Below are 25332 nucleotides of genomic sequence, written 5' to 3'. Positions count from 1 at the left end.
GCTGCTGCCTTTTTTGATGTAGAAAATAGAAATGAAACTTCTTAATCTGCTAGCATTGAGACTTCTGTATTATTCATGTGACTTTTCCTTACACTGGTAATTAAGAGCCTTAAGCTTGTGCTAGGACATTTATTTTGGATTTTCTAAGAGCTTTATGATTTGCCCTTTCCAGTTACCATCGCTGTGAATTCAAGATTCCCCTGGTCATTAAACGAGGTGAGTTGTTCATCTTCTGTCCTGTGCCAGGGGGCATGGAGCACAAAATGCTCCAAGGCAAGGCATGGCATGACCACATTTCATTTCTGATGCATCCTTTGTTATCAGAGGATGCCAACAGGGAAAGCCACTGAGACAAAGGAGAAATTTTGGGGTTAGGTATCTGTTTAATGATACTTCAGGACAAGCTTGCAGATCTCTGATTTTAGTTACACTGCCTTTCTTACTTACTTGGATCACACAAATATTTACTGCAACATCACTCATTTTCTGTAGTGCTGCCACTCTAATAAAATCAATTACCTTGTATCTGGAGGCTCAAAATCTGTAAGGCAGTCTGAGTCTGAGCTGCTCTGTCCAATCCACTGCTGAGCTTTTTAATTGTGAACTTGCCTGTGAAAGGCTTATTCATGATTTTTAATATAAACTAATTTAGCTGGGAATGAGAACAAACATCCAGAATGGGTTTGTCTGTGTGCTATAGAAAAAAAATATGTCTGTTGTGTTCACTTGAAAATCTCTGCTTGGAAAAATATATCTGTGTGTGCTGAATTCTACAAGATATTTACATGTGCATGTAAGAAGTCTCAAGGAAGCCCTGGGAACTTTGTTTGACTGGAAACCCAATGTCTGTATATACAAGCTTGTATGAAAGTTGATTTGTACATCAAGAGAATCAGCATGAAAGTTCTCACTTTTAAGATTATTTTCCCTTAGGTTATTGAGCAATACTGCAAAGGCATTAATTTCTGGTTATTTTTATTCACCTTCAGTAGTGCAATGAATCTCTTCTGAATATTTCTGGGATTTTGTTGCTTAGTTCACCTTTCTGGTCTCTAGCTTATTTTCAGTAACAAGTTGAAAATAAATGCTTCAGAATTTATCAAGAGCCCATCTTCCATCTGGTGGTGACAGTGCTTGGTGCAGCTTTTTAAACTCCTTTCTGTAGTTCATCTTAGGACAAGAAATTGACAGGGAGAGTTCAAGTGAGCTCTTTGAACATGAGAGCAGGTGGAAAATACAGGAGCTTTCAGTCAAATCAGAGACCATTTGCTGTGTTTGACTCATTTAGTGTCCAAGTCCATTTGCACTGCTTCAGGAAGTTGCTTTCAGTATTCAGGAGTCCCCCAGTGTGTGCATGAAACTGCTTGAAACCACCAGCAAACAATTTATTTTAAGACTGTGAACATGAATGCAGACCTCACCTGCAGCTTTTTTGAGTGTTTAATACATGAGTTACAATTTTCAGACTCTCTGCTGTGCTGTTTTTTTGAAAGTGGCACTGCAGTTGCTTTCAGGCTTGCCAGCTCCTGCATCTCAGGACAGTTTGGACATAGTAAGTGTCACCTCCTGTGTTCTCAGGTGGTGGCTGTGCTAGGCTTGTCACCTTAGGGCAAAGAGGTGGAGTTTTTACACTGGCATTCTTCTGTGTAAGAAGCAGCTTACACATTGTGTTACAACTTGGAGCCTCCTGTAAGTAAGCAGATATGTTTAATCACCTTAACTGGCATTTAACCAGTGTGGTTGATAATTCTGGTTGCCAGTAAATGGTTGTAAATTTAGACATGGACTGACCTAATGCTTGTATGTCTCCTGCTACCTGAGCTAACCTCCCAAAATAAAGGATTATGTAGGAAACATGGACAAGGGGCAGTGGGCACAAGTTGCTCCTGGGGAGATTCTGTTTGAGTATAAGAGGAAAATGTTTCCCTGTGAGGTCAGACCATTGCTCTCCCAGGGGAAGTGGTGGATTCCCCTCCTTTGGAAAGTTTGAAGGCTGAGCTTGAACAGGGTTCTGGGGCATCTCATACAGACAATTATATTAAAAGTCTTGGAGCAGATGGTCCTTGAGGTCCCTTTCCACTCTGACTCTGATTCTATGAGATTGTTCAAGCATAAACTATAAAGGCTTTTCTGTTTTTCTTTCATAGATAGTGCAGATTCACAGACTGAAACATGTACAACATATAGCAAGGTAAGTGTGTGCAGCTCAGCATGTTTTTCTTCTTTTCTTAAACCATCTAAATGATTGATGTTGAATTTGGAAAGGATTATGTTGAATTTATGTTTTGAAGAAATAATAGCAGTTGTGTCATGTTTTTAAAGTAGAAAAGTCGAAGGCCAAAAGTTAATGTATGTTTTGTGGTTTCAGCATTCTGTTGTGTTAAGTACTAAAGGCATTCATAATAGCACACTACAAGTGAGTTAAATTATTGCATTTTTGCCTGTTTTGCATTTCAGGATACCTGCAGGTAGGAATAAAACGGTAAAATAAGCATTAGGGGAAAGGCATAGCAGTGGTGGCTGAATGTTAACTGGAAGAGAGATTACTAAACAAAATTTTCAGATCTTTTCTGCTTGAGGTAGCTCTTGAAGAGATGGAGTACTTCATGGAGAGTTTTTAACCCCTCCACTGCCTTCTGGAGGGATCCAGAAAAGCAACTGTGTAGCCTAAATGAGGTTTCCACCTGAGCAGTTGCTGCTGCAGTTTTGAGAGCTGTGTTAAATTGAACTCAAAATTTGTGACCAGTGGTGTCTCTGCAATGAACATTCAGCCATGGATGGTGCTGCCCCCTGGGGTTCCAAATGAAGACTTTCCTTGTTGAATTCTGGGTCTCGAGCTGGGAAGAAAAAAATTGGAGATGGTGCCATTCTTTGCTTTTTTATTCTATTTACAAAGATCCTTCATGGATTTATTTCAATATTCTGTGTGAAACTGCAACTTCTTATTAAATCTGCTTAAAGTGATAACTTTTGGACATCCCTAATCATTAAATATGATTTTCCCTTTTCTTTCTCAACTTATCACTTAAATCAAGGGAAGGCTACTGGGAGAGGTAGCAGTGGTGATCTTTTTAGGTCTGTAAGAGAATATTTTGCTGAGATTTCCCGCAGATGCTTTTTTCTCTGAGATGTCCTTGGAATGCTGCAAGACTTTCCAGCTACATTTTACCCATAAGACCCATAGAATTTGTTTTTATATTAAAAACTAAGTCAAAGCTGTTTTGAGACAAAAGTGAGAGTAAACCCTGAGAGGGTTTTTTAGCTCTAATAGTGGACAGTTTGGCTTGTGTGGATACAACTCCTGTGCTGGCTGGCAAAGGAGCATGTCACAAACAAAACTCTACATGGCTCTCTTCCTAGGTAAAGGGTTTTCCCATGCCTTGTTCTAACACAAAGTTTTTTATGTATTTACAGTGGGATAGTATTCAGGATCTTCTGGGACACCCTGTAGAAAAGCCAGTGGTACTTCACAGGTAAAGATCTCTGTCTATTCTTGCAGGGACTGAGCTGATAACAGAATGAGTTTAGGTATAGGAAGTGTGGTCAATGCACTTGTTACTTTTAGGCTCTTTTGCTGGTACAGTGCAGACTTCTTGGCCACTAACAAGACAAGAATAGACTGACTTGCAGAATGACTTCCTGAAAAATTTTGGAATGAAGTTTCCAAAATACTTTGAACTGGAAAATCCAGAGAAGAGCGAGACATCATTTAAAGAACTATTTCTGTTAATGTATAATAAATACTGTAGATTTTCAGCTGTAGGGGTTTTTTTATACTGATCACATGCACTTCAGCAACGTGGCATCCTATAACACTGTGTAGTGTATGTGATAGCAGTCTTTTTGGAGAAGCCTTGCTTTTATGAACATACCTGGTTGTTCCTTAGTCTGACTGAAGGTAGAATAGTGTGCTTACACTTGCTCCATTCCTTTAGGGAATAAAATGGGGTAGGTGGACACTACCTGCTTGCACTGCTCCCATTCTGCAATGTGTAGGATATGAAAATATGATTTATCTTTGGACAAGAGTAAAGTCATGAGTACTGTGAAAATACCACAGCAATGTCATATACACCCAGCAAGGTCTTTTCATCAGCCTTCTGTGTGATTTTAAGTTCTGTTCCAATCAGGTCATTAGAGTAGAAGCAATGTAAAGTAAAGCTGGGGTGAAATAGTGATTACACTGAGCCCTTCTGCTTTACATTTGTGTTTTAGAGAGTCTTTCAAACATAGTTTGCTTTACTGAGCACATCTCAAAAGGCTGAGGCATGCAGTTTGAGAAACTGACCATTGAGTATTATCTAGGGTACTTTTTGGGTGTAATCAAAAATCCATTGCAGGCATCAGCAGTTTGTTATTGTTGTATATATCATCTAAAAATACCAGAAATATCTGAAGGACAAGTGATACATTCATCTTGAAAAGCACTTCAATAAAATTTAGATTATTCTCTTTCAGCATCTCTGATAAAAACAATTAATAGTCTGCATACAGTAAATTCATTGGGTAGAGACTGAGAAATAAAATAGATTAAGAGCAGGAAAGGGTTCTGCATAAAAATAACTCATAATAAATTACATGGTGCTTCTCTCTTCCTATGTATCTTCTTACTTTTAGGGTTCTTACTGTTCAAGTTCAGGGAAAGAGTTTTCCTGTAGTAACTTTTTGATTACTTTGTCCCTGAGTAGCAGCTCTGAGGTATCCTGTGGCTCAGTTGACATCTAGCAGTGGTGTTGCATGACATTAGATTTACTTTCTTTTGATGAAAGCCCACGATAAAGATGTCATAGTTACATTATTACTGAGTGATTATTCTTCCCTAAGAAGTTCCTGATTCTCACACATACATTAATTTTTTTGGGTTTTTTCTGTCTTTTCTGTTCAGGTCATCATCTCCAAACAACACTAACCCATTTGGGTCAACCTTTTGCTTTGGACTGCAACGAATGATCTTTGAGGTTAGGAGGAAAACTTCTGTGGTTGTTCAAGCAAGAAAATATAAGGAGCTTACTGTTGTTACTGCTGGCTTTTTCCCATTTCAAGGAAAACCAGTGCTTGGGAGTGGTTATATTTTGAGATGGGCTGAAAAAGGCAGCTTTCCAGTCTCTTCTCTAGCTTGGAACATTTGCATGTTACAGCTGGGATTTCAAGTTTGCCACCTTGAGTTCACGCTTGCAGGAGAGATGCAGCTCTGAGTAGTGGTGGAGCATGCTTGTATTTAAATAAGTCATGAAAAACTAGAGACAGCTTTTGGGAAACAGCTTGTTGCTTTCTTTTTGTTGGGATTTTTTTTTTTTTTTTCAGGCCGATCAGTTCCGTATTTACTATTTTCTTCTGAGTTCCTGTTTACATACAGCTCTCTTAATTTCCCTTTTCCCCTGCTGTCCTTTTGCAGGTGATGCAGAATAATCACATAGCTTCTGTTACCCTCTATGGCCCGACAAGGCCCAGCAGCCAGTTGAGAACATCAGACCTTCCCCAGTGAGCATCCCCTGCAGAGTCAGCTAATCTCAATGCTACAATATTAGTACAGCGTGCCTTGATTTGCTGCCACTTATAATACGGAAAGCACGTTACAATTTGATTTCATTTTTTTTTTTTTATTTTATTTTTTTTATTTTTCAATAAGCCTTTCCACCCAGGAGTGGTGTGGAGGGGAAATTCTCTCAACCCTTCATCATGGGGCATGGAACTGGTGATGGAGGAAAGCAGCTTAGGTGCCTGTGCCGTCATTTATTCCTCTCTGTTGCCCTCATCCTATGCAGCACAGACCTGAATAGACTGTCCCTCCCTTCTCAGCTTGCAGAAGGGGGAAATGGAAGAGGGGCACATAATGACTGCAAGAGTTAGAAGCACAAACTTTCTGAGCCTTGGAGCATCTGGAAGCAGGTATTGATTTTAGTCTGTTTGTGTTACTGTATCGATGTGGTGGTCACATTTAAGAAAAAACGTGTGTGTGTATATATATAGATATAAACACATCGGTATTTCTGTGGCTTAGGACATTGTACCAAGTGTGACAAGGATGTATATATGTCCATGATTTCAGGCACCACATCTTCGTGTAACTTTAAACCAAGCAAGTAGCATGTGCATAATACTTGGTTGTAACATTTGCACTACATACACTTTAATTACTTGATAAACATTTATCTTCACTGAGGAGCATCTGTGTACTGGATGTGAGTGGGGTGTGATGGTTATTTAATGTACGCTGCACATAAAGCTTATTTATACAGTGGATCAAATTTATCCACCTTCCTGCACTAATATGTACTTGATATGCTGAAACAATTTTTTTCTGCCATGGCTGGTTTACTAATTTTTTTCATATGCAGTTTCAAAAAAAAAAAAAAAAAAGAAAAAAGGAAAAAAAAAAAAAATTCTCGAAGAGGTTGTTTCTATGATTGAATTATGTTTTAGTGAAAAGGGTTTGATACAATTTTTTCATACTACAGAAAAATTTAACGACGAAATAGCATAGCCTCATTTGCCTCTAGTCCCAAATCCTTGATTCCTGAGAGGAAGGAAAGCTGTGTATATAGTGGGGTCTCTGAAAGAAACTTCCAAGCTCTGCCGTCACCAGGAAAACCTTTTCTGTAACTTTTGATGTATGATTTTAATTTATGCCAAAGGTTTAGCCAAAGACATCCTTAGTGTAGTAGTTTCACCATTTCTGTACATATAGGCTAACTGCACACCCCACCCCAGCAGACAGGATATAGGCTTCTTTCTAGTTGGGAGATGCTGCTCATGACATTTTATCCCAGGAGGATACTTTAGGTTTCTAGTTCTCTTACCAGTCTTGTTTGGGGGAAATAGGTGGTCTGTCTTTGAAATATTGAACCCTTTTTAAAAATGGACAAGAGAAATGTATAATTTTATCCCATTTTTAATATTTTGGTGTAGCAACTTGTGATACATAGATGACGATTTTGTGAGTTTTACTATGTGTGTACAGATTTTGTAAATATGACATTTTTGTAATTTTAACTCCATGTACAGTGTAATCCTGTATAGTTTATCAATGAGTGAGAGATAGGAAATCGAGTGTTAACTGAAGTTTTGGATCCTGGACCAGTAGCAGGGATAAATGTGGTGTGAGTGTGAGATGTTCTTTGCCATTTAGTCTTCCTGTATACTGTGATACTCTAAACTGTTTTGCTAAAACAAACAAAAACACCCCATGGAGAATCTAATGGATAAGGAAAAAGTTACTGTTTACCTTTATCCCTAGGTGTCACTCCTGTTGAATCCCCTGTTCAATCTGTGCTGTCTCCTGTGATCATTGCTTGCTAAGAAAATTCTATGCCTCAACCTTCCTTTTGTTTCCTCTCTAATTTTAATTTCATTTTATGGAACCCTTCTGTAAATTAAATGGAATAATAATGAGCATGTACACTGAAAGAAAAATAAAATGAGACTCTCAGTTACATTTTTGTGTTAAATACAGTCGCTGGGTGTTTTTGTAATAAAATCATGGATGTTTTTGCTTTTTTTCTTATCAGTTAGTTCTTTTATTTTACTGTCTTTTAGATAATTCAGTTTTAAGTAGCTGAGTAGTCTTCCTTCTCTACAACTGGTGCAGTTTGTTCTCTGAAGAAATAGTACAGAAACTAACAACTTGCAGTCTGTTTCTGGGTAGATACATGAAAGCATGTTAGGAATAGTTGCCCTGAAGTGGAGAAGGGGAGTCTTTCAAGTCTGGTAAATAACACTGTGGCTCGTGTATTGTGTTCAAAAATGCAATTGCTACACTTGTATCAGCCTTTGGGTGTCATTAAAACTCATCAAGCCTCCCAGAGCTCCGAGATCACCCAACAGAATGGAAAAAATGCCTGCAGTAAAAGAATCAAATGTGAATTCTGATCCTGCTTTCTTGTGCCCTGAGGGACTTGAGTAGAAAAGCACCCTGCAGTAGCTTGGAGGTTATGCAAGGCACAAGGAATGGGAAATGTCTGTTTCCATTCCCATTTCTTCTGCACTGGCTGCAGGATGTAGGGGAGAGCACTTGGCTCTGGCTTCTCTAGCATTCCTCAGTCGTGGAATATAAAATGGCCTTGCTTAGTGTTTGGCTCCCTGTGTTCCTGGGGAATTTTATCATCTTGGGATTGAGATGGTGTGCATGCTTGTGCTTGTTACTGAGCTGTGACAGCTGTCCTGCTAATCAGTCAAATTAATTTTAATTCTCTTCTAGTAAAGGCTTCAGATTAGCTACAGGAGGAGATAAATAATTGATTGGGACCATTTGAGTGATGGTTGTGCAGATGATTTAGGAAGTTTAGGAAGGAGATTGAGGTGCTGGAGCAGGTCCAAAGGAGGCAACTGGGCTGGTGAAGGGACTGGAGCACAGATCCTATGAGGAGAGGCTGAGGGAGCTGGGGGTGTTGAGGCTGGAGAAGAGGAGGCTCAGGGGAGACCTCATCACTCTCTCCAACTCCCTGAAAGGAGGTTGGAGCCAGGGGGGGGTTGGGCAGATATCAGTGGGACAAGAGGGCATGGACTAAAGAATTCTTTCCTAATATCCAACCTAAACCTCCCCTGGCAGAGCCTCAGCTCTGCCAGGGGAGGTTTAGGTTGGATATTAGGAAAAAATTCTTAGCAGAGAGGGTGCTCAGCCATTGGAATGGGCTGCCCAGGGAAGGGGTGGATTCTCCATCCCTGGAGATATTTCAAAAGAGCCTGGATGTGGCACTCAGTGCCATGGGCTGGGAACCACGGGGGGAGTGGATCAAGGGTTGGACTTGATGAGCTCTGAGGTCCCTTCCAACCCAGCCCATTCTAGGATTCTATGATACCAATATCTTGCTCTCAAGCATTTTGAATTGAAATTCTTCAAACCTGTGAGGTCAGGACTGCTGTAGCATCCACCTCCAGGCTTAGGACAGGATCTCAGCAGCTCACCAGAGGTATTTAATAACTTCAGTGACTCCCACGTTCACTTGTAAGATTCCAGTGAGTCAAAGCAACTGAAGGAGTCAACATCATGAAATCTGCTCTCTCAGCAGCCAATATACTTCTCTAGCTCAGTCCCTCCTGGTTTTGCAGGGAATACAGGGAGGGTTTGAACTGCAATCTCATGTTCTCCACCTGTATGAGTTTGAGTTGTAATTGTGGAGGTCACTGTTTAAATGTTTGATCTGCCAAACCTTATATCCAAGGCTTTTGTTTTGTTTGGGGGGAATGTGTATTTTTCCAGCAGGTTGAAATCATTCCTTTTCATGATTTAGGAACACTTGGCTGCTTGAAACTGAGGGAAAGGTAAGCTGGAGTTTGCAGTGTAGGTAGTTTATTGTGGCCTAACATACTGTTGTAATAATAATTTTAATAATAATTGTAATAATAATTTTGTTCTGGCCTAGACTGTAAAGTTTTAACATAGCCTTTTCTGATTTATCCTGTAATTAATTCCCCTTTAAATATTATCAGTTTGGTCATTTCCAAGTTCTGCATATTGTAATTTCTAGGCAATTTTTAAGTGCCTTAATGTTTGTTATGTACCCTACATACTTCACTTAGTGCATTAATTTAATTCCAGTATTAATAACCTTCAAAGATACATTTATTTCAAATACCAGTCACACACACACACACAAAAAACCCCAGCATGATTATGCAGTGTGCAGTCTAACCAAGTAAGTTCTTAAAACAGCCTAAATTACTATTCACTTTTCACCTCCACTGGTCTCTTAAAAAATGAAAGAAAAGAAAAATGAAGCCCTGAAATCCCAAGTTTGTCCTGGTTTTCTCTGTTGCACTTATAAATAAGGATGGTATTAAGACTGTTCCACCCTTTTTTTCTGCTTCTGTGCCCACAGTGAGTGTTTGTCTTAATGTCACAGCTTTTTTCTCAGCAGCCAGACTTGGGTTTCCAAGTCAGATGGACTTTTTACTGGTTTTGAAGAAGATCAGTAGAGTTTGTAGCATTGTTAGGGAGATGTGGTGGGCTGATTTTCAGGGATGCAACTCCAGCTGGAAGGTTTGGAATACACATCCCCCTAACCCTCCTCTCAGTCTTTTCAGCACTCTCCAGAGAATGTTCCCAGTGCCAATATTTAGTGAGGGTTTTCTGAGCTGTTCAATTATTTTGTGCTGCTGGGGTTTGCTTCTGAGAACCTGCTGGAGAAGAATGAAGAAAACACTCAGTTGGGGCAGGGATGTCTTTGGGTTTCTTTTTCATGATGTCAGTCAGCTGTGAGCAGATGCTGGGTCATTCCCTCCCAGTTTGTGTGTTCAGAGATGCATTTGGAGGTGCTGAATGTCAGGTTTGAGCCAGTTCTGCTTGTTAGAATGATCAAATCTGGCTGCTTAGGTACAGTAAGAGTAGAATTTGTGGAATTCAATCCATGGAATTCAATAAAATTGCTGTTCTGCATTAGCTTCAGATGTTTGGCTGTCTTGAGGAGGTCTGCTTGCTTTCCTTGCTGCTGCTGGAACCAACTCAGGATGCTTTATGTTTTCTTTTCTCATTGTGGCCATGAAAAACACTCCCAAGCAAGGCTTTGTCACCAAATCCTAACAGGTGCATTAACTCAGTGGTTTAACAGGTTCACTCAGTGGTTTAACAGGTTCACTCAGTGGTTTAACAGGTTAACTCAATGGTTTAACAGGTTAACTCAACCTATTAAAACCTGCCCAGCATTCTGAAGTGGGGAGCTTTGGTTCTCTCTGAGCCAGAAAAGTTGATGGAAAACTTCTGCCAGTTCTCATGCACACCCTGAGTTCTAGGATTTGCTGAAAAGACTCCTGCTTTCTAGGAAACAAGCTCCAGTTAGGGTGAAGTGAAAACCTTTTTGCTTGCTGTAAGAAGAATTTTCTGAATTGCAGGAGGTGCAGCTCTGCCCTTCAGCATTTCCCTCCCCAGTGCTGTAAACTTCCAGCTCAAATGCAGATGGGAGCTTGTAAAGTGAGGTCAAATGGGCTACAGAGGCTGATGAATAAAAGCAGATGTATCTTCCATTAATAAATACTAGATTTCTTATTCCTTAGTTAAAATAAATTAGCTATTCCATAGACTAAGAGAACAGAAGAACCAACTGGCTGTGGTTCTGTTTCTGCTTGACATCAGGGTTTGTCCTGGTACAGGTGGATGGTGAAAAACAACTTTGATCTGGGACAAAATGCTTTAATTAATGCTGTGTCGTGGGTAGATTGCAGATCTGAAGCCATTATAGAGGAAGAAGCCAATCTCTGTGCATTTCCAAGCTTAAAAGGAATAAATTAATAAGGACTGCTGAGCCTGACTGCCTTGTAGGAAATCATAAGGTAAGCTGTGTTTGGTTTTCTGCTATTTCCCTTATATTAAGTCCAGCATAAAGAAAGATTTACCAAATTATCCAAAATAACGAATAATGTATTTTCATGGAGTAAATGTAATTTCATTTTCATTTTACATCAATAATGTATTTTTCATGATGTATTTTCATGAAAAAAATGTGGTGTTAGTCTTAGGACATGTGGCCAGATGTACTTGACAGACTTACTCTGACAACCAGAGGCACAGCTGAATGCTTTTTAAATTGCAATATAGATAATTTCCCAGACTGTAAAATAACCCCAGGGAATCCATTTCTGTATGAGCTCAAAAATACATAGACACCACCCATGAGCAAGGTGGTTCATTTCCCCACCCTACAGAGCTCCTCGTGGAGTTCTCGTGAGCGTTTTGTATTTTAGGGTTGCACCCTGAAAATATCCCAAATCAGCAGAAGGTCTTCTGAATGCTATTCTGAATGCTGAAAATACATTTTTCTAAGGTTTTAAACTCTCATGGTGAAGGTAACATGGAAGAGTGTTGTTTATAGTCTACCAATAGCCTGAATTACTGCTGGGTGGGGAGAAGTTTGTACACAGATAGAGTTCAGCTGCTCTGTAGGTTCTGTTTAAGGGAAAAGAAGTTCTTGGGCATTTATTTAGGACTGTAGTGCCCTTTGAGTCTGTGTCTGTATCCTCCTGAACAGAAATGGCATCAGGGCTGCTCTGATGGGTAGGAGTTCTGTTGAGGGTCAATTGCAAAAAAAACCCAAAAAAACCCAGTATCAGAGGTGAATTTAGGCTCTCTGCCCCATGAATTTCATAGGTTTTAACCCTGATTTAGAGGAATTCTTGTTTGATGTCCAAAGAAAACATATTCTTTTCAGGAAAAAAGAAAATGCTTCAAAGTACTTGCTGTTCTTTGAAAAACCAGGCAATCCAGTGCTCTTGTCTGATGCTTAAAATAGGAAGTCACAGACTGAAAACTGGAAAGCCCAGAACCAAGTTTGCTGGGTGGTTTTTCTCTCTTACAATAAATTTAGGAAGGCTTTTATTCCGAAGCCCTTTTGTCTGAAGACTTCTTCCCTTCTTCTTGTGACTTCTTCCCTTCACATGGCACAAAATACAAAAAGCCTTGGCTGGTTTTTGCCAAGCAAAGGGCACTGAGGTCCAGAGAAAGCAGCCCAGCCCATGGCCAAGTTTTCCTTTGGTTTGAAGAAGCTCCCAGCTGTGATGCAAGCAGCAGCTCTGGGTGGTTTTACCCTCCCAAGCAAAAGTCAAAGGATGGCCCCAGATGCAAACCTGAAGATCTGGATTAGGTGGTGAGAGAGATCAGGTGCCCCTGGAGGACTCTGGGTTATCACCGAGTGCCAGAGTTCATGGAAGTGCCAAAAACTGATCCCCTGAGTCCTGACTGTAACAGAGGAACTCTTTGGACTTGCTCTAAATAATGAAAAACCAAGACTCAGAGGGATCAACTCCAAGTTCTTCTTGGACTTTCTTTAAAGGGCCTTTGGAAGTCTGCTGCTTCCCAGTTGTCCACTTTGCTTAACCAGTGACACCAGCATCAGCCTCCCATTTGTTCCCTTCTTGTCCATCCCATCTGGAACACACAGGACCCCATTTTAATAATTGCTTATTGCTCTTCTCCTCTTATGAGGCCTACAGAAAGCCAACCAGGCAGCAGTGACTTGATTTCCTTTAGTTGTTGTAGTTTGGTAATTTCTTGATGAGTCAAAGTCAAGGTAAGAATGTGACAACGATCCCTCTGTTTCTTCTCTTCTTGTCTTCTTTCATTTCTCACATTTCTAACAAAGCTGAAAAATCTCCCAGGACTGCATTTTGCAACCCACTTGGCCCACTAAGCACTACTATAAAGCTAATAAATAATAATAAATTAAAGATACTGTTGTGAATAGTTGGATTCATTAATGGAAGAAGGACCTCCAGGTTATGTGTGTGCAAATGCAGAATTCTGGCAAATTCCTGCAGTAGTTTCTCACCTTCTCTTAACAAGATAGTAAATAAGATTTGCTGAATTAGTCTACTTCTGAAGTTGGTTCATTTGGCTGCTGCACCAGTTCCAGATTTCCTTTCTCAGCTGGTTTGTAACATGTTTCTGCTCCAGTCTGCCTGCATTATCTGAGGGGTGATGCTTGAGCTGTTATTTGAGCTTTTTTCTTCCATTGGAAAGGCTTCTTCACCTGCTTCTTCTGAGTACAGGAAAGGTGTGGGCTGTGGAGCAGGTTCCACATTATCCAGATCTCAGCAACCTTTAGGCTGTGAACTACCATGAGATCTTTGTAAAAACAGGGGTCGAATGTCTGGAGGTTTGGGGCAGCAGCAGATCTGACAATGCCAAAAGTCTTGAATCCTTCATGTGAAACAGGTTTGAGGTTGATTCTCTGCAAGCACATGCCCAAAAAGACATCATCAATGGGGAAGAGTTCCACCTCTCTGCAAGCCCTGGAAAGCTTCCTCATGGTGGAGCTGGACAGCAAAAAGCCCCCTCCTCCTGCATAGGCTGGGTAGATGCTCAGCCCATACATGGTCTCTGGGATGTAGTATTTGCTCTTTGGGACACGGATGGGGTGAGCGTTGTAGATGATGTCCCCAACAAAAAGGTCTTCAGTGGGGTCTTGTCTCTCAAGGAACTCAACAATGTTCTCAATGTTGACAAAGACATCAGCATCACCTTTAAAAATAAACTTGACGTCGTGGCAGAATTCAGCTGCCCAGCTGAGGAAGTGGATCTCCTTCAAGGTCAGATTGAAGAAAGTGTCCATGAAGTCCCAGAGCAAAATGTCCCGGTACATCTGACTTTCCTGCTGGATCAGGGTCTCCCACGACCCCAGCTCTGTCCTATTCTTTAGTGTTCCCAGGAGGAACACTCTCTGGATCTGCTTCCCACTCACCAAACCCTCTCTGCCCCAAGTTTTCCGGACAATCTCCCGTCTGTCAAAGTCTTCGACCACTGATTTTATAGCAATGAGCAGAAAAGGACCTCCAGGGGTTCTCCTGCATTTCTTGGGCTGGTTAATGAGGAGACTGAAGTTCCTGTTATCCTTGTTGAGGAGATATTGCTTGAAGTTGAAGGCAGAAGTGGTGAATGGGGATGGAGTTGGGGTTTGGACCCTACTGGTGGCCACTTCTGTCTGTCTGACACTGGATGTTCCTTGGGGTCTGGGCATCGGTCTCCAAGGAGGAGCTCGGTGGTCAGAAAATATTTTTGGTGTTGCTGAAGGCTTCTTCTGCCTTGGTTCTTTATTTCCTGCTGGGACTAAATATTCCAGCTGGGAGTAGAGCAGAGAGCAAAGTGCTACCAGCAGGAAGAGGGTACAGATCACATCCCCTTTGAGATGAACTCTCATTGTCTCTGAGGTGTTTCTCAGGCTGTTAAAAGCTTTGTTGGAGCTGCCTGGCACCAATGTTCATCTGTAAATAAACACAGCCTGTCAGCAAGGACCAGTTGGCAGCTTTGAAGCATTCAGGCAAGGCTTACTCAAACACCATGAAGAAAAAAACTGGCAGCAACAGGAATTTGACTCATACAGACACAGAGACACTTTCAGGAACTTGCCAAAAGGCACCAGGGGTTGCAAACCTGACACTGAGCCTGGGTTAGTTGTCACCAAGCTGTCCTCCTCCTGAGAACAACTCCTGAAGAACAACGTGGAATCAGCCCTCCCTCCCAAACCCCCCTCTTTTTGACACAGCAGAGGTTTCATGGCATCAGGGAAAAAAAAAAAAAAAAAAAAAAGGTGGAAAATGATGAACCGTGCCACTCTTTTTAGATATTTTTTTTCCTGTTTCTTGCTGTTCTTACCCTTTCTGAGTGGGAAGGAGGAGGTGCAGAGTGGCTGTTGAAGGGCAGCATGTTGGTGACATTTCCCTGCACACAGAGCCAGCTCTTGTAAACTGAGATTTGTGCCCTCAAAATGAATCCTTTAGGCACAAGGTTGAGTGCACACGGGGCTCTTTTGCTGCCAGTAATCTTATAAATATGTTTTTATATTTATATGTATTTATATTTATATATATTTATATATCTTATAAATATTTTTATAAATATATCTTATAAATATTTTATAAATATTAAAGTATTATACATAACTTCCATTAATAAGGTTTGAAGAGATTCGGGTGTTTTGCTTCTACCAAATCACCCAGGCTGGAAAGCAAGAGGTGGGCAAATGAATCCCAATACACAGACTCCTGGTATTGAGGATGTTTTGTTCAAGTTTGAGAGATGATGTTGCCTTTTGAAATGCAAGATTTGATTCCTCACTTACTCTTTTCCTGGAGATGATCTGCCTCATTTGATCTGTTTGTCAGCTGCAACGACAACAACAAAAAAAAAAATAAAAATTAGAATATTGAATGAGTTGTAAGAAGGCAGCATGTAACCATAGTTCAGAGAAAGAGCTGCCCAAGTCTCTGTAGCTCTTATCCCTGCCCTTTCTCCCAGCAGCTCAGCACCTGAGCTGAACAGAGAGGACCTGGCAGCTGCTCCAAGTCCTGAAAGTTGAGTTCTACTCAAAAATCATTCCCTGAGTGAGCAGAATTTTTCTTATATCAGCCACTGCTGCTGTTGTGCACTCTTGCATGCAATGCTCAGCTCTGCCTTGCCAGTGATGTCTTAGCAGAAGCTGCATTTGGGTTGCAGTTGTCTGTCTTGCTCACCTTACCCCAAATGTCTTGCTCACAAGCTGCCTGCTTGGACACCAGTGACTTCACATAAAGAAAGCTTCTTAATGAAGGCTGAAAAGGGCTTGAAAGGGTTGAAAAGAGAAGCCAGGGCTTTGCAGCTGCCTGCCCCATCTATTCCTGCAGCTGGGCCATCCCCAGATGGATGCTGTGCCTCCAGTCAAGCCCTGGAGCCACTTTCCTGACTCAAACACCACTTTGCTTGGTAAGAATATTGTTGTTTAGCAAGATTGTGACTTAAAACAGGTCCCTCTTGAGGTCAGTGGCATCTCTTTTCAGCAAATACCTTATCACTCTGACAGACTGCAGCACCCCCTCATCGTTCATTCACCCCCAGTTTTGGATCAGCCATAATATTATCTTTCCAAAGCTCAAAATTAGACTGAGGAGTCTGTATTAGAAGTATTAGAACTGTGGCACAACCCTATCTCTGGACCACGTGGGATCAAGGCAATATTTCAAGACCAGTAAAAAAGCACAATTAATAAGCCAGTTGATTTTTCTTTTTTTTTTTTTTTTTTTTTTTTTTTGCCTTTAAAATTCTTAGATGCCCATTCCCTGGGCTTCATAATTTTAAAATACTTTGCTTTTTCGTTACTGCTTAACTGCATCTCCAAGTTACTGCTGAAATGGAGAGTATTTCATCATCATGTGGTATGAGCCATCTTTTTCTCAAGCACAGCTCCAGAGTATTTACTGACCTCATTTGCTTTGTCCTCCAGTATTCCTGGAAACTCTTTTAGCAAAAGACTTCTCTGTGCCTTGGTAATGCTCTTTGTGTTCCCAGTGGATTCAAAATCACTTCTTCCTTGCCCTAATGACCATGCTTTTTTTTCCTCATGCTGCTTTCTTGCCTCTAATTGCTGAAGTTTTCTCCATTTGTTGCTATTTTAAATTTTTTTTATTGTACTTTTCACCTCTCTGCTAGGCTAGGCAGATATTTTAACCAGCAAAACTTGGGGACTGGTATCAGGATTGTGGATTTTTTTTTTTTTTTTTTTTTCCTGATCTTTCCTAAATGCTTGTTAAAATGCTTATAATAATCAGAAGCAGTTTATGCTTTTTCTGCCTGGTAAAACAGGCTTTTCTCATGCATAGAGGATGTTAGTTTGCATCTTCCACCTACCATGTGCAAGGTACCCTTGGGAAGTCCTGGCTGTGATGCTCTGCAGCACCCCACTGTGCTTCAGTTTTCTTCTAAAACCAAAAATCATCATTTTCTCTGCCAATAAAAGGATGGTTCCCAGCAGGCTCTCCCTCAATAATTTTGAAATAATTTTGAATAATAATTTTGAAAGGGAAGCTTCACGTGGTGAAAGGCTTGGTCTCACCACACCCAGGGCCTGCTAAGGAAAGCAACTCTGTCCCTCTTCTGCCCATCATCAGCAAGATTTCTTGCTTAGTGCTGCTGAGATACTGAAAAAAGGGACCCCCCCCCTCTTGAAAAACTCAGAAGAACTCAAATTGAGGTGGTTTTTTTTCCTGCTGTGCTGGGATACAGATTATTGAGATGCTACAGAGCTCTGTGCATGGGGTCTCCAGAGTGAGCAGGAGGTGTGGAGTCCCTGCTGGGATGGATCATGATAATATTGGGATATTTATGGGTCTCCACTCAAGCTGTTCCTAAAGTCTCACCTCTTTCCTCACTGTAATAGATTTTTTTTTTTCTTTTCCTATGCAAAAGTTTGATCTTCTTTCAGCTGCCAGGCTCCAGATAGTAATTAAGGAGCTGGATGAAAGTTCTGGCTCTTTCCTGTGTTTAATTTCATCAGCAAGGGTTTGGAATATAATGTGTGTGTCATGGAACTTGTCATTTCCATGATTTACAGATTTATCCTGCCAGCATCTTAGAAGCTGGCAATAAACTCCCTTGGAATAGCCAAGAAAACCACTGGCTTGTTACAAGCCTGGGCTAATAGCCCAAATTTTCTTCTGTGTTTCCGTTTATTGCAAGAATCTGAAACAGCAGTTTCCATGCTGGAATAAACCAGTTCAGTGCTGAATAAAGACATCTCATTTTCAAAATAATTTCCCAGCTCTTGAAGTGATTCCTTGAGGAATTGTAGAGATTTTGCAGCCTTTCTTATCTATTTCCTTCTAACACTGCAAGCACCAGCACTGTTAGAGGACTCAGCTGGGCCTTAGGAAGGGGCTGAGATGTCCCAGATCCATGAGGTGGCCCCATGGGGACACCCAGTGTAGGGGATGGGCTGGAAGGACCTGCACAGCCTGCATGGCCTCAGAGGCCACAAAATGCTTGAAAGCTGGAAGGGGTTGGTGCTGCTGAGCATCCAGACAAGGAACCTGTGTGCTCAGGCAGAAGGCCCAGTCCTTTGCTTAGTTTTCATTTGAGAGGAGGATTCTGAACTGCAGCCAAGGAGTGCTGCAGGAAAAGCAGCTAAATTATGCTTTTTTTTTTTTTTTTTAAAGTTACTAGTTCTTCATTGACAGTTGAATGATGTGAAGCCTTGAACTCATCCTAAAATCTCCCTCTTTTGCAGCAGCAGCTGACACTTCTCCATCACTTGGCATTTCTGATCACATGGTGGGGCCCAGGTGGGGAAAACCCTCTGGATCCTGTCCCTGAATTTAGTCAAGAAGCCTTGGTAATTCTGCTGCATTGTTTTGTGGTTATTCAGCCCATCAGCCTCAGGAAAAGCAGCTGAAAACCTTCTACAAAACCATGGCAAGGAGCTCTGCTGCATGTTTGTCCCAGCCCAGGTTATGGGATCATCCATCCCCAGCAAGCACTGGTGTGGGTTTTCCATGGATCAAGTTGCTGCCCCACTGCACATGAAGCATTTCCAGTTCCCTCCTGGCTCCCCTGCTGAAGCTGAAGCTGCCACTGGTAGGTTTGGGCTGGGCACTGGAAGGACTGAATGTGTGTGGGGCTGGGGTTGGTGATGGAGAATAAGTTCCCTGTTGCTCTAAAAAACGAGCTAAAGAAAGTGTTGGGAATCCAGCCCCGGTGGGATTAATGAGTTATTTTGCAGTCCTCAGGAGAACTTGGAAAATTCTGGGTGGTGGGAGTGCTTTGAAGAGGTGCTTCAGGTTTTGGATCTTTGTTTTCACGGCCTGTTGGTATTTTTTGTGAACAAGTCACTGGGTTGTAACACCCGAGGCTGGAAGCTGAGCCCAGGGCTCTGGTGAGCAGCAGAGAGCTCTGCACCCATGGCCCTCTCCTGCCTTAATTCCAGCAAAGTCTTGTAGCTTTTTCTTCTTTTTTTTTTTTTTTTTTAAATTGGTTGGAAACAGAAGTGCTGAGGTACTAACAGGCTGACTCCTGTTCTTACCTCTGCTGTCAGAGTGGTCCCAAAGAATGTTTATCAATATGGTGATAGGTGCTTTATGAATATAAATATAAATATAAATATAAATATAAATATAAATATAAATATAAATATAAATATAAATATAAATATAAATAGCATAGCTTTTTTATATATAAACCTTGTTGACTCAACAAGAGTAAATCAGGAGATTACCCTGTTCCCTCCTCCTAATGCAGTTCAAGAACCCACCAGCAACCCTAACATCCAGGGTTTGCCCAGGTGGCCAAGAAGGCCAATGGCATCCTGGCCTGTATCAGAAACAGCGTCACCAGCAGGTCCAGGGAAGGGATTCTGCCCCTGTGCTCAGCCCTGGGGAGGCCACAGCTTGAGTCCTGTGTCCAGTTTTGGGCCCCTCAGTTCAGGAAGGAGATTGAGGTCCTGGAACAGGTCCAAAGGAGGGCAACCAGGCTGGTGAAGGGACTCGAGCACAGGCCCTATGAGGAGAGGCTGAGGGAGCTGGGGGTGTTGAGGCTGGAGAAGAGGAGGCTCAGGGGAGACCTCATCACTCTCTACAACTCCCTGAAAGGAGGTTGGAGCCAGGGGGGGGTTGGTCTCTTTTCCCAGATGACTTTCAACAAGACAAGAGGACACAGTCTTAAGTTGTGCCAGGGAGATTTAGGCTGGATATCAGAAAGAATTTTTTTACGGAGAGGGTGCTCAGCCATTGGAATGGGCTGCCCAGGGAAGGGGTGGATTCTTCATCCCTAGAGACATTTAAGAAGAGCCTGGATGTGGCACTCAGTGCCATGGTCTAGCAACCGCACCGGTGGGTCAAGGGTTGGACTTGATGATCTCTGAGGTCCCTTCCAACCCAGCTAATTCTATGATTCTATGATTCTATGATCCTCCAGCTCAGACTGTGGGGAGGTGTGTGCATGTCAGCTTTATCCCACCAGCCCAGGATGCTGCCAGCAAGAAATCTGCACTGCTGGGAGCTCTGGTGACCACATCATCCTAGCAACTCTCCCTTGATTCCATCCTCTGAGCCCCAGAGAGTCAGGAAAGAAACTGTTTGACTTCTTTGTCTGCAGCAGTTTAGTTTAAATGCTCAGCTGAGCAGGCAAAGATGATCAGCTACCTGTTTGCTGCCAGGATCCCTTGTTTTCTCTCTTGTAGCTGCTTTGGGCTGCCAATCCTCTCCTGTACAAGCACCTGAAGTGAAGCACCACAGCCAAGGCTGCAAACTCTCAGCTGTGTTCTCTGGGACTTGTGCAGGTGAAATTTTTGTCTTCATTTTGCATTGCAAAGTTGTCTGGGCTCTTTGGGGGTACCCAGAGGGAGAGGTGTCAGCTTCCAAGTCTGGTCTAGTTCTGCCCCACGTACAAAAAAATTAGTGAAATAATTCAGGTTTAATTGTTTGAGCTGGTTTTGGAAAGTTTGGAGTGGAAAAAAAAAAAGGTCAGGGTGTTTGACCAGGGGAAGAGGTTTCCCCCCCATTCATTCATTGGGTGTCATGTAACAAGTTTTACAGCTGCATAAAAAAACCTCTTTTGGTTTTGTTAGTTTGGTTTGGTTTTCCCTGGACAAAGGCAATATATAAGTCATCAAAGTTTATGCTTCAAGCTGTTTTGGTGGCATTATGGGGTGTTTGTGAAGAGGTCTCACTTGGGGCTCTGGGTTACATCATTACAACCCTAGAGCTCTTCACAAACACCTTTACATCCCTGTAATGGATGATTTGATCTTCTAGTGAAGCAGACAGGGCAGGCTGAAACCCAAGAGATGCCCTTTTGCCCTTTAGCCCACTGGTGAGTGCAAAGCTCCAGAAAAATGAAGGAACAAAACAAAAAACAAAACAACAACAACAAAGTTTTGAGGTCTATAAACAAACTGAGAATCTGCTGTTAGGATTTAATTAGCTGAGTTTTGAAAGGAATTCTCCCAGGACATGGGATCACGAGCCAGATGAACACAGTGCAGAGGGGCAAAGGCTCAGGGTACTCATCCCCACACCACGAGGCTGCTCAGACACTGCTGTTCCAGGCCACTCTTCCTGTCACAGCATCACCAGGACACTGGCACTGCTGCTGTCAGTTGTGTCTCAGCACCTGGAGGCTAAAAGCTCCCTTGGTTGGACTTGTGCACTGAAATGCAGGCTCCATTCCAAAGACTGTTTCCAACTTTCCTGTCCCAGGAAACTGCTTTTCACTCCAGTGTAAACAAATGGATGAGCACAGGCTGCTTATTTTATCTCTCTGTTTGCTCCAGTCCTGATGTAGGTGGTTTCATCGACTTCTCAGCTGGATTGTCCCATTTTATTAGAGTTTCTCCTCATCTTCTCAGTGCCAGACACACCTTAAACAGCTGTTTGAAAATGGCTGCTCCTCCTGGCAGCTTTCACCCTGTTTGGGGAAGCTTTTTTTTTTTGAAGTACACAAACTGAAATGCAGAGGAACTGCAGAGTCCCAGGGCTGGAGGTGGCTGCTGTCTGCTCCCACATGCAGGAGTCCCAGGAAGGAACCTGGGAATGGGGAATGGAGTGGGACCATGGAAGTGGTTGTGCACTGAGCCTGCATGACTGTCCCCATCACCTTGGGAACACTGCCTGTCATCCTGGGACTGTCCCCAGGACCTTGGGAACACTGCCTGTCATCCTGGGACTGTCCCCATCACCTTGGGAACACTGCCTGTCATCCTGGGACAGTCCCCAGGACCTTGGGAACGCTGCCTGTCATCCTGGGACTGTCTCCATCACCTTGGGAACACTGCCTGTCATTCTGGGACTGTCCCCAGGACCTTGGGAACACTGTCTGTCATCCTGGGACTGTCCCCATCACCTTGGAAACACTGCCTGTCATCCTGGGACTGTCTCCATTACCTTGGGAACACTGCCTGTCATCCTGGGACTGTCCCCATCACCTTGGGAACTGTCCTCATCACCTTGGGAACGCTGCCTGTCATCCTGGGACTGTCCCCAGGACCTTGGAAACACTGCCTGTGATCCTGGGACTGTCCCCATCACCTTGGGAACACTGCCTGTCATCCTGGGACTGTCCTCATCACCTTGGGAACGCTGCCTGTCATCCTGGGACTGTCCCCAGGACCTTGGAAACACTGCCTGTGATCCTGGGACTGTCCCCATCACCTTGGGAACACTGCCTGTCATCCTGGGACTGTCCCCATCACCTTGGGAACACTGCCTGTCATCCTGGGACTGTCCCCAGGACCTTGGGAATGCTGCCTGTCATCCTGGGACTGTCCCCATCACCTTGGGAACACTGCCTGTCATCCTGGGACTGTCCCAAGGACCTTGGAAACACTGCCTGTCATCCTGGGACTGTCCCCAGGACCTTGGGAATGCTGCCTGTCATCCTGGGACTGTCCCCATCACCTTGGGAACACTGCCTGTCATCCTGGGACTGTCCCAAGGACCTTGGAAACACTGCCTGTCATCCTGGGACTGTCCCCATCACCTTGGGAACACTGCCTGTCATCCTGGGACTGTCCCCAGGACCTTGGGAATGCTGCCTGTGATTGTCCCCATTTTCTCAGGAACGCTGGCTGCCTGCACCACTGCTCCCATCATCCTGCAGATGTGGTGGTAAGTGATTTGTGTACATGTGGCATGGTTTGGGTGCAAAACAGGGTGTTTAATGTTACAGCACAGAGCTTTAGGAAAAAAAAAAAAAAAAAAGAGGTTTAGGGTTTTTTTTAAAGGGTTTCATGAAAAAATTGAGAGCCTTCAGTGAAAGGGGTTACTGGAGCTTCGTAGCTGGGAGATCTCAGAACTGTATCTATTTCAAAATTTAGGGGAAACTGAGGCAGAAAGCAATAAAATAGCTCTTGCAGCACTGTCAAGATATGGAAAACAAATTGCAAAAAAAGCCTGAAGGCTTAGAGCTGAAGGAAAGTATTTGTTCAGAGGAGGCTTAGACACTTGGTGCAGTCAATGCTTCTAACAAAGGTCTTTAGGCAGCTCTGCTGCGTTGGGGCAGGACATGGCATCAGGCAGTGCCCCCAGGGGACTGTCGTGCTACTTGTGTCACCATGGAGGGTCTCAGCAAAAGGGAAACTCCAAACTTAGAGCCACAGCTCTAAGGAGAGTGTTCAGCTGGTTCAGGTAGGAGAAGGGAATGTGCAGCCAGTCACCCTCTGCAGGCTGAGCAGCCCGGGGAGGCACTTCCCAAAAATCCAGATGCAGGCTGGTGTGTAGGGGGGGTGATTTTCAGAATCACAGAGAGTTCAGCAGCTTAATTCACACCTGGAGTGCTTTGGGGGAGACAGACCCCTCTGACACAGCCAAGCACAGGGGGAAAAGCTCTCTCTCTCTTGCAAACATTTCATTTGGCCTGGCTCAGGAACAGCGTGGCCAGCAGGTCCAGGGAAGGGATTCTGCCCCTGTGCTCAGCCCTGGGGAGGCCACAGCTTGAGTCCTGTGTCCAGTTCTGGGCCCCTCAGCTCAGGAAGGAGCTTGAGGTGCTGGAGCAGGTCCAGAGAAGAGCAAGGAGGCTGGGAAGGGATCCAGCACAAGTCCTGTGAGGAAGGGCTGAGGGAGCTGGGGGTGTTGAGGCTGGAGAAGAGGAGGCTCAGGGGAGACCTCATCACTCTCTCCAACTCCCTGAAAGGAGGTTGGAGCCAGGGGGGGGTTGGGCTCTTTTCCCAGGCAACTCTCAGCAAGACAAGAGGGCACAAGAGGTCTCAAGTTGTGCCAGGGGAGGTTTAGGTTGGACATGAGAAAGAATTTCTTGCTGGAGAGGGTGATCAGGCATTGGAATGGGCTGCCCAGGGAAGGGGTGGATTCTCCATCCCTGGAGATATTTCAAAAGAGCCTGGATGTGGCACTCAGTGCCATGGGCTGGGAACCACGGGGGGAGTGGATCAAGGGTTGGACTTGATGAGCTCTGAGCTCCCTTCCAACCCAGCCAATTCTATGATTCTATGCCCTGGATCCAGGAGGAGAATAAAGCCTTGCAGGCTTGTGAAGGCTTGTTAAAAATCCCCACTGCAACAGCTGCCCTCCTTTCCCAGCCCTCTCCAGACTGCTCAGCTCTTGGCTCCCAGACTCTCTTCTGATCTCATACAGAATTAGCCTGATGAGCCCCAAGCCAGCAGCTCCAGTTCCATGGACTCATTGTTATACTCAGACCCCGGCGGGACAGGGAGTCCGTGCTGGCTTGTCCCACAGATTTCAAGATGATCCCCAAAGTGGAAGTTTGTCAGAATTAGCCCAAAAGGTAAAAAAATAGTGTCAATAACTGCTTATTTCACCACATTGGAGGGGTGAAATCTCCCTCTTAGGGACACTGAAGAGCTTGAAAGTTCCCAAACATTGCTGCGAGCACCCGAGAGTGCGGGGGATTCATGTCCTCTTCCTGCTGAGGAACAGCTTGGAAATGTTCCACCACTGGAACACAGTCATGGCTGGAAGAAACCCCGTCTTGCAGCACCCGAGGCATTCTCTAAAGAAGCCCCAAACATTTCTCTTTAAAAACAACCTAAAACACACAAAGAAGGCTCTTTGGAAAGTCCAGGGTAAAGCAGAGACAGCGGAGCCAGAGCCTGCAGCCTGTGTTAGCGATCGCCATCCAGATCGCAGCATTTAGCAACAGCAACAAGGCAAAAAGAAAAGCTGCAGCTGGAGGAGAAGGAGAGGAACAAGGACGGTCTGAAGTTCACACTGCTGGCTGCCCAGCTTCCCCCAGCACACCCCGATCAAACAAAGACACAAAACAGGTACTCACGTCCCATCCGATCGCGCGGATCCCACGTCCCCTCGGTAAGGTCCAAAGAGGCACATCTGGATGTAGTTAGTGTCAGACATTCCTCAGCCTAGAAGCAAAACTGAGGAAATCCTTGCAAAAGCTGAGCTCAGCCCCTTCCTTCCCATTCCGGGCTGCCTTCATGCTGGAAGTCAGGGCAGATCCCCCCCCCCCCCGTGCCTCTGTGCCTGCAAGAGAGGGGCACGCGTGGCAGTGGGGTCTAGGACGAGGCAACCAGGTTCCCTCCTCTCTGTGTGGAAGGAGGAACAGCACCAGGGGATGGACTTGGGGCTGCTTGAGGAGCTGACACGTGATGTGCAGGCTGGGGAGCACAGATGGGC

At 43.7% G+C, this 25332-nt stretch overlaps 2 protein-coding genes across 5 annotated transcripts in view; one reads left to right on the top strand and one right to left on the bottom strand.

Annotated features, from left to right (window-relative positions):
- The window catches only part of PHAF1 (phagophore assembly factor 1), a 38640-nt gene extending 31136 nt beyond the window's left edge, over positions 1 to 7504 (top strand). For 3 of the 4 annotated variants that reach the window (XM_071757030.1, XM_071757028.1, XM_071757031.1), the window contains 6 exons: positions 173 to 216; positions 2148 to 2191; positions 3415 to 3473; positions 4886 to 4958; positions 5396 to 5481; positions 5630 to 7504. In XM_071757030.1, coding sequence (XP_071613131.1) covers positions 173 to 216; positions 2148 to 2191; positions 3415 to 3473; positions 4886 to 4958; positions 5396 to 5481; positions 5630 to 5699 — 376 coding nt within the window. In that variant the 3' untranslated portion in view covers positions 5700 to 7504. The remainder of the gene's footprint in view (positions 1 to 172; positions 217 to 2147; positions 2192 to 3414; positions 3474 to 4885; positions 4959 to 5395; positions 5482 to 5629) is intronic. The other variant, XR_011728529.1, reaches the window with a different exon arrangement.
- Positions 7505 to 12415: 4911 nt separating this feature from the next.
- On the bottom strand, positions 12416 to 25220 carry B3GNT9 (UDP-GlcNAc:betaGal beta-1,3-N-acetylglucosaminyltransferase 9). The gene is made up of 3 exons (XM_071757014.1): positions 24974 to 25220; positions 15546 to 15588; positions 12416 to 14688 (listed from the first exon to the last, which is right to left on the bottom strand). The coding sequence occupies exon 3, from the start codon at positions 14622 to 14624 to the stop codon at positions 13392 to 13394; it is 1233 nt and encodes a 410-aa protein (XP_071613115.1). The 5' UTR covers positions 14625 to 14688; positions 15546 to 15588; positions 24974 to 25220; the 3' UTR covers positions 12416 to 13391.
- Between the last annotated feature and the right edge of the window lie 112 nt (positions 25221 to 25332).

The sequence above is a fragment of the Heliangelus exortis genome, chromosome 13 (assembly GCF_036169615.1).
Source record: "Heliangelus exortis chromosome 13, bHelExo1.hap1, whole genome shotgun sequence".
NCBI lineage: Eukaryota > Metazoa > Chordata > Aves > Apodiformes > Trochilidae > Heliangelus > Heliangelus exortis.
Note: the sequence above shows the minus strand (reverse complement) of the source record. Positions and strands in the feature narration are given on the sequence as shown.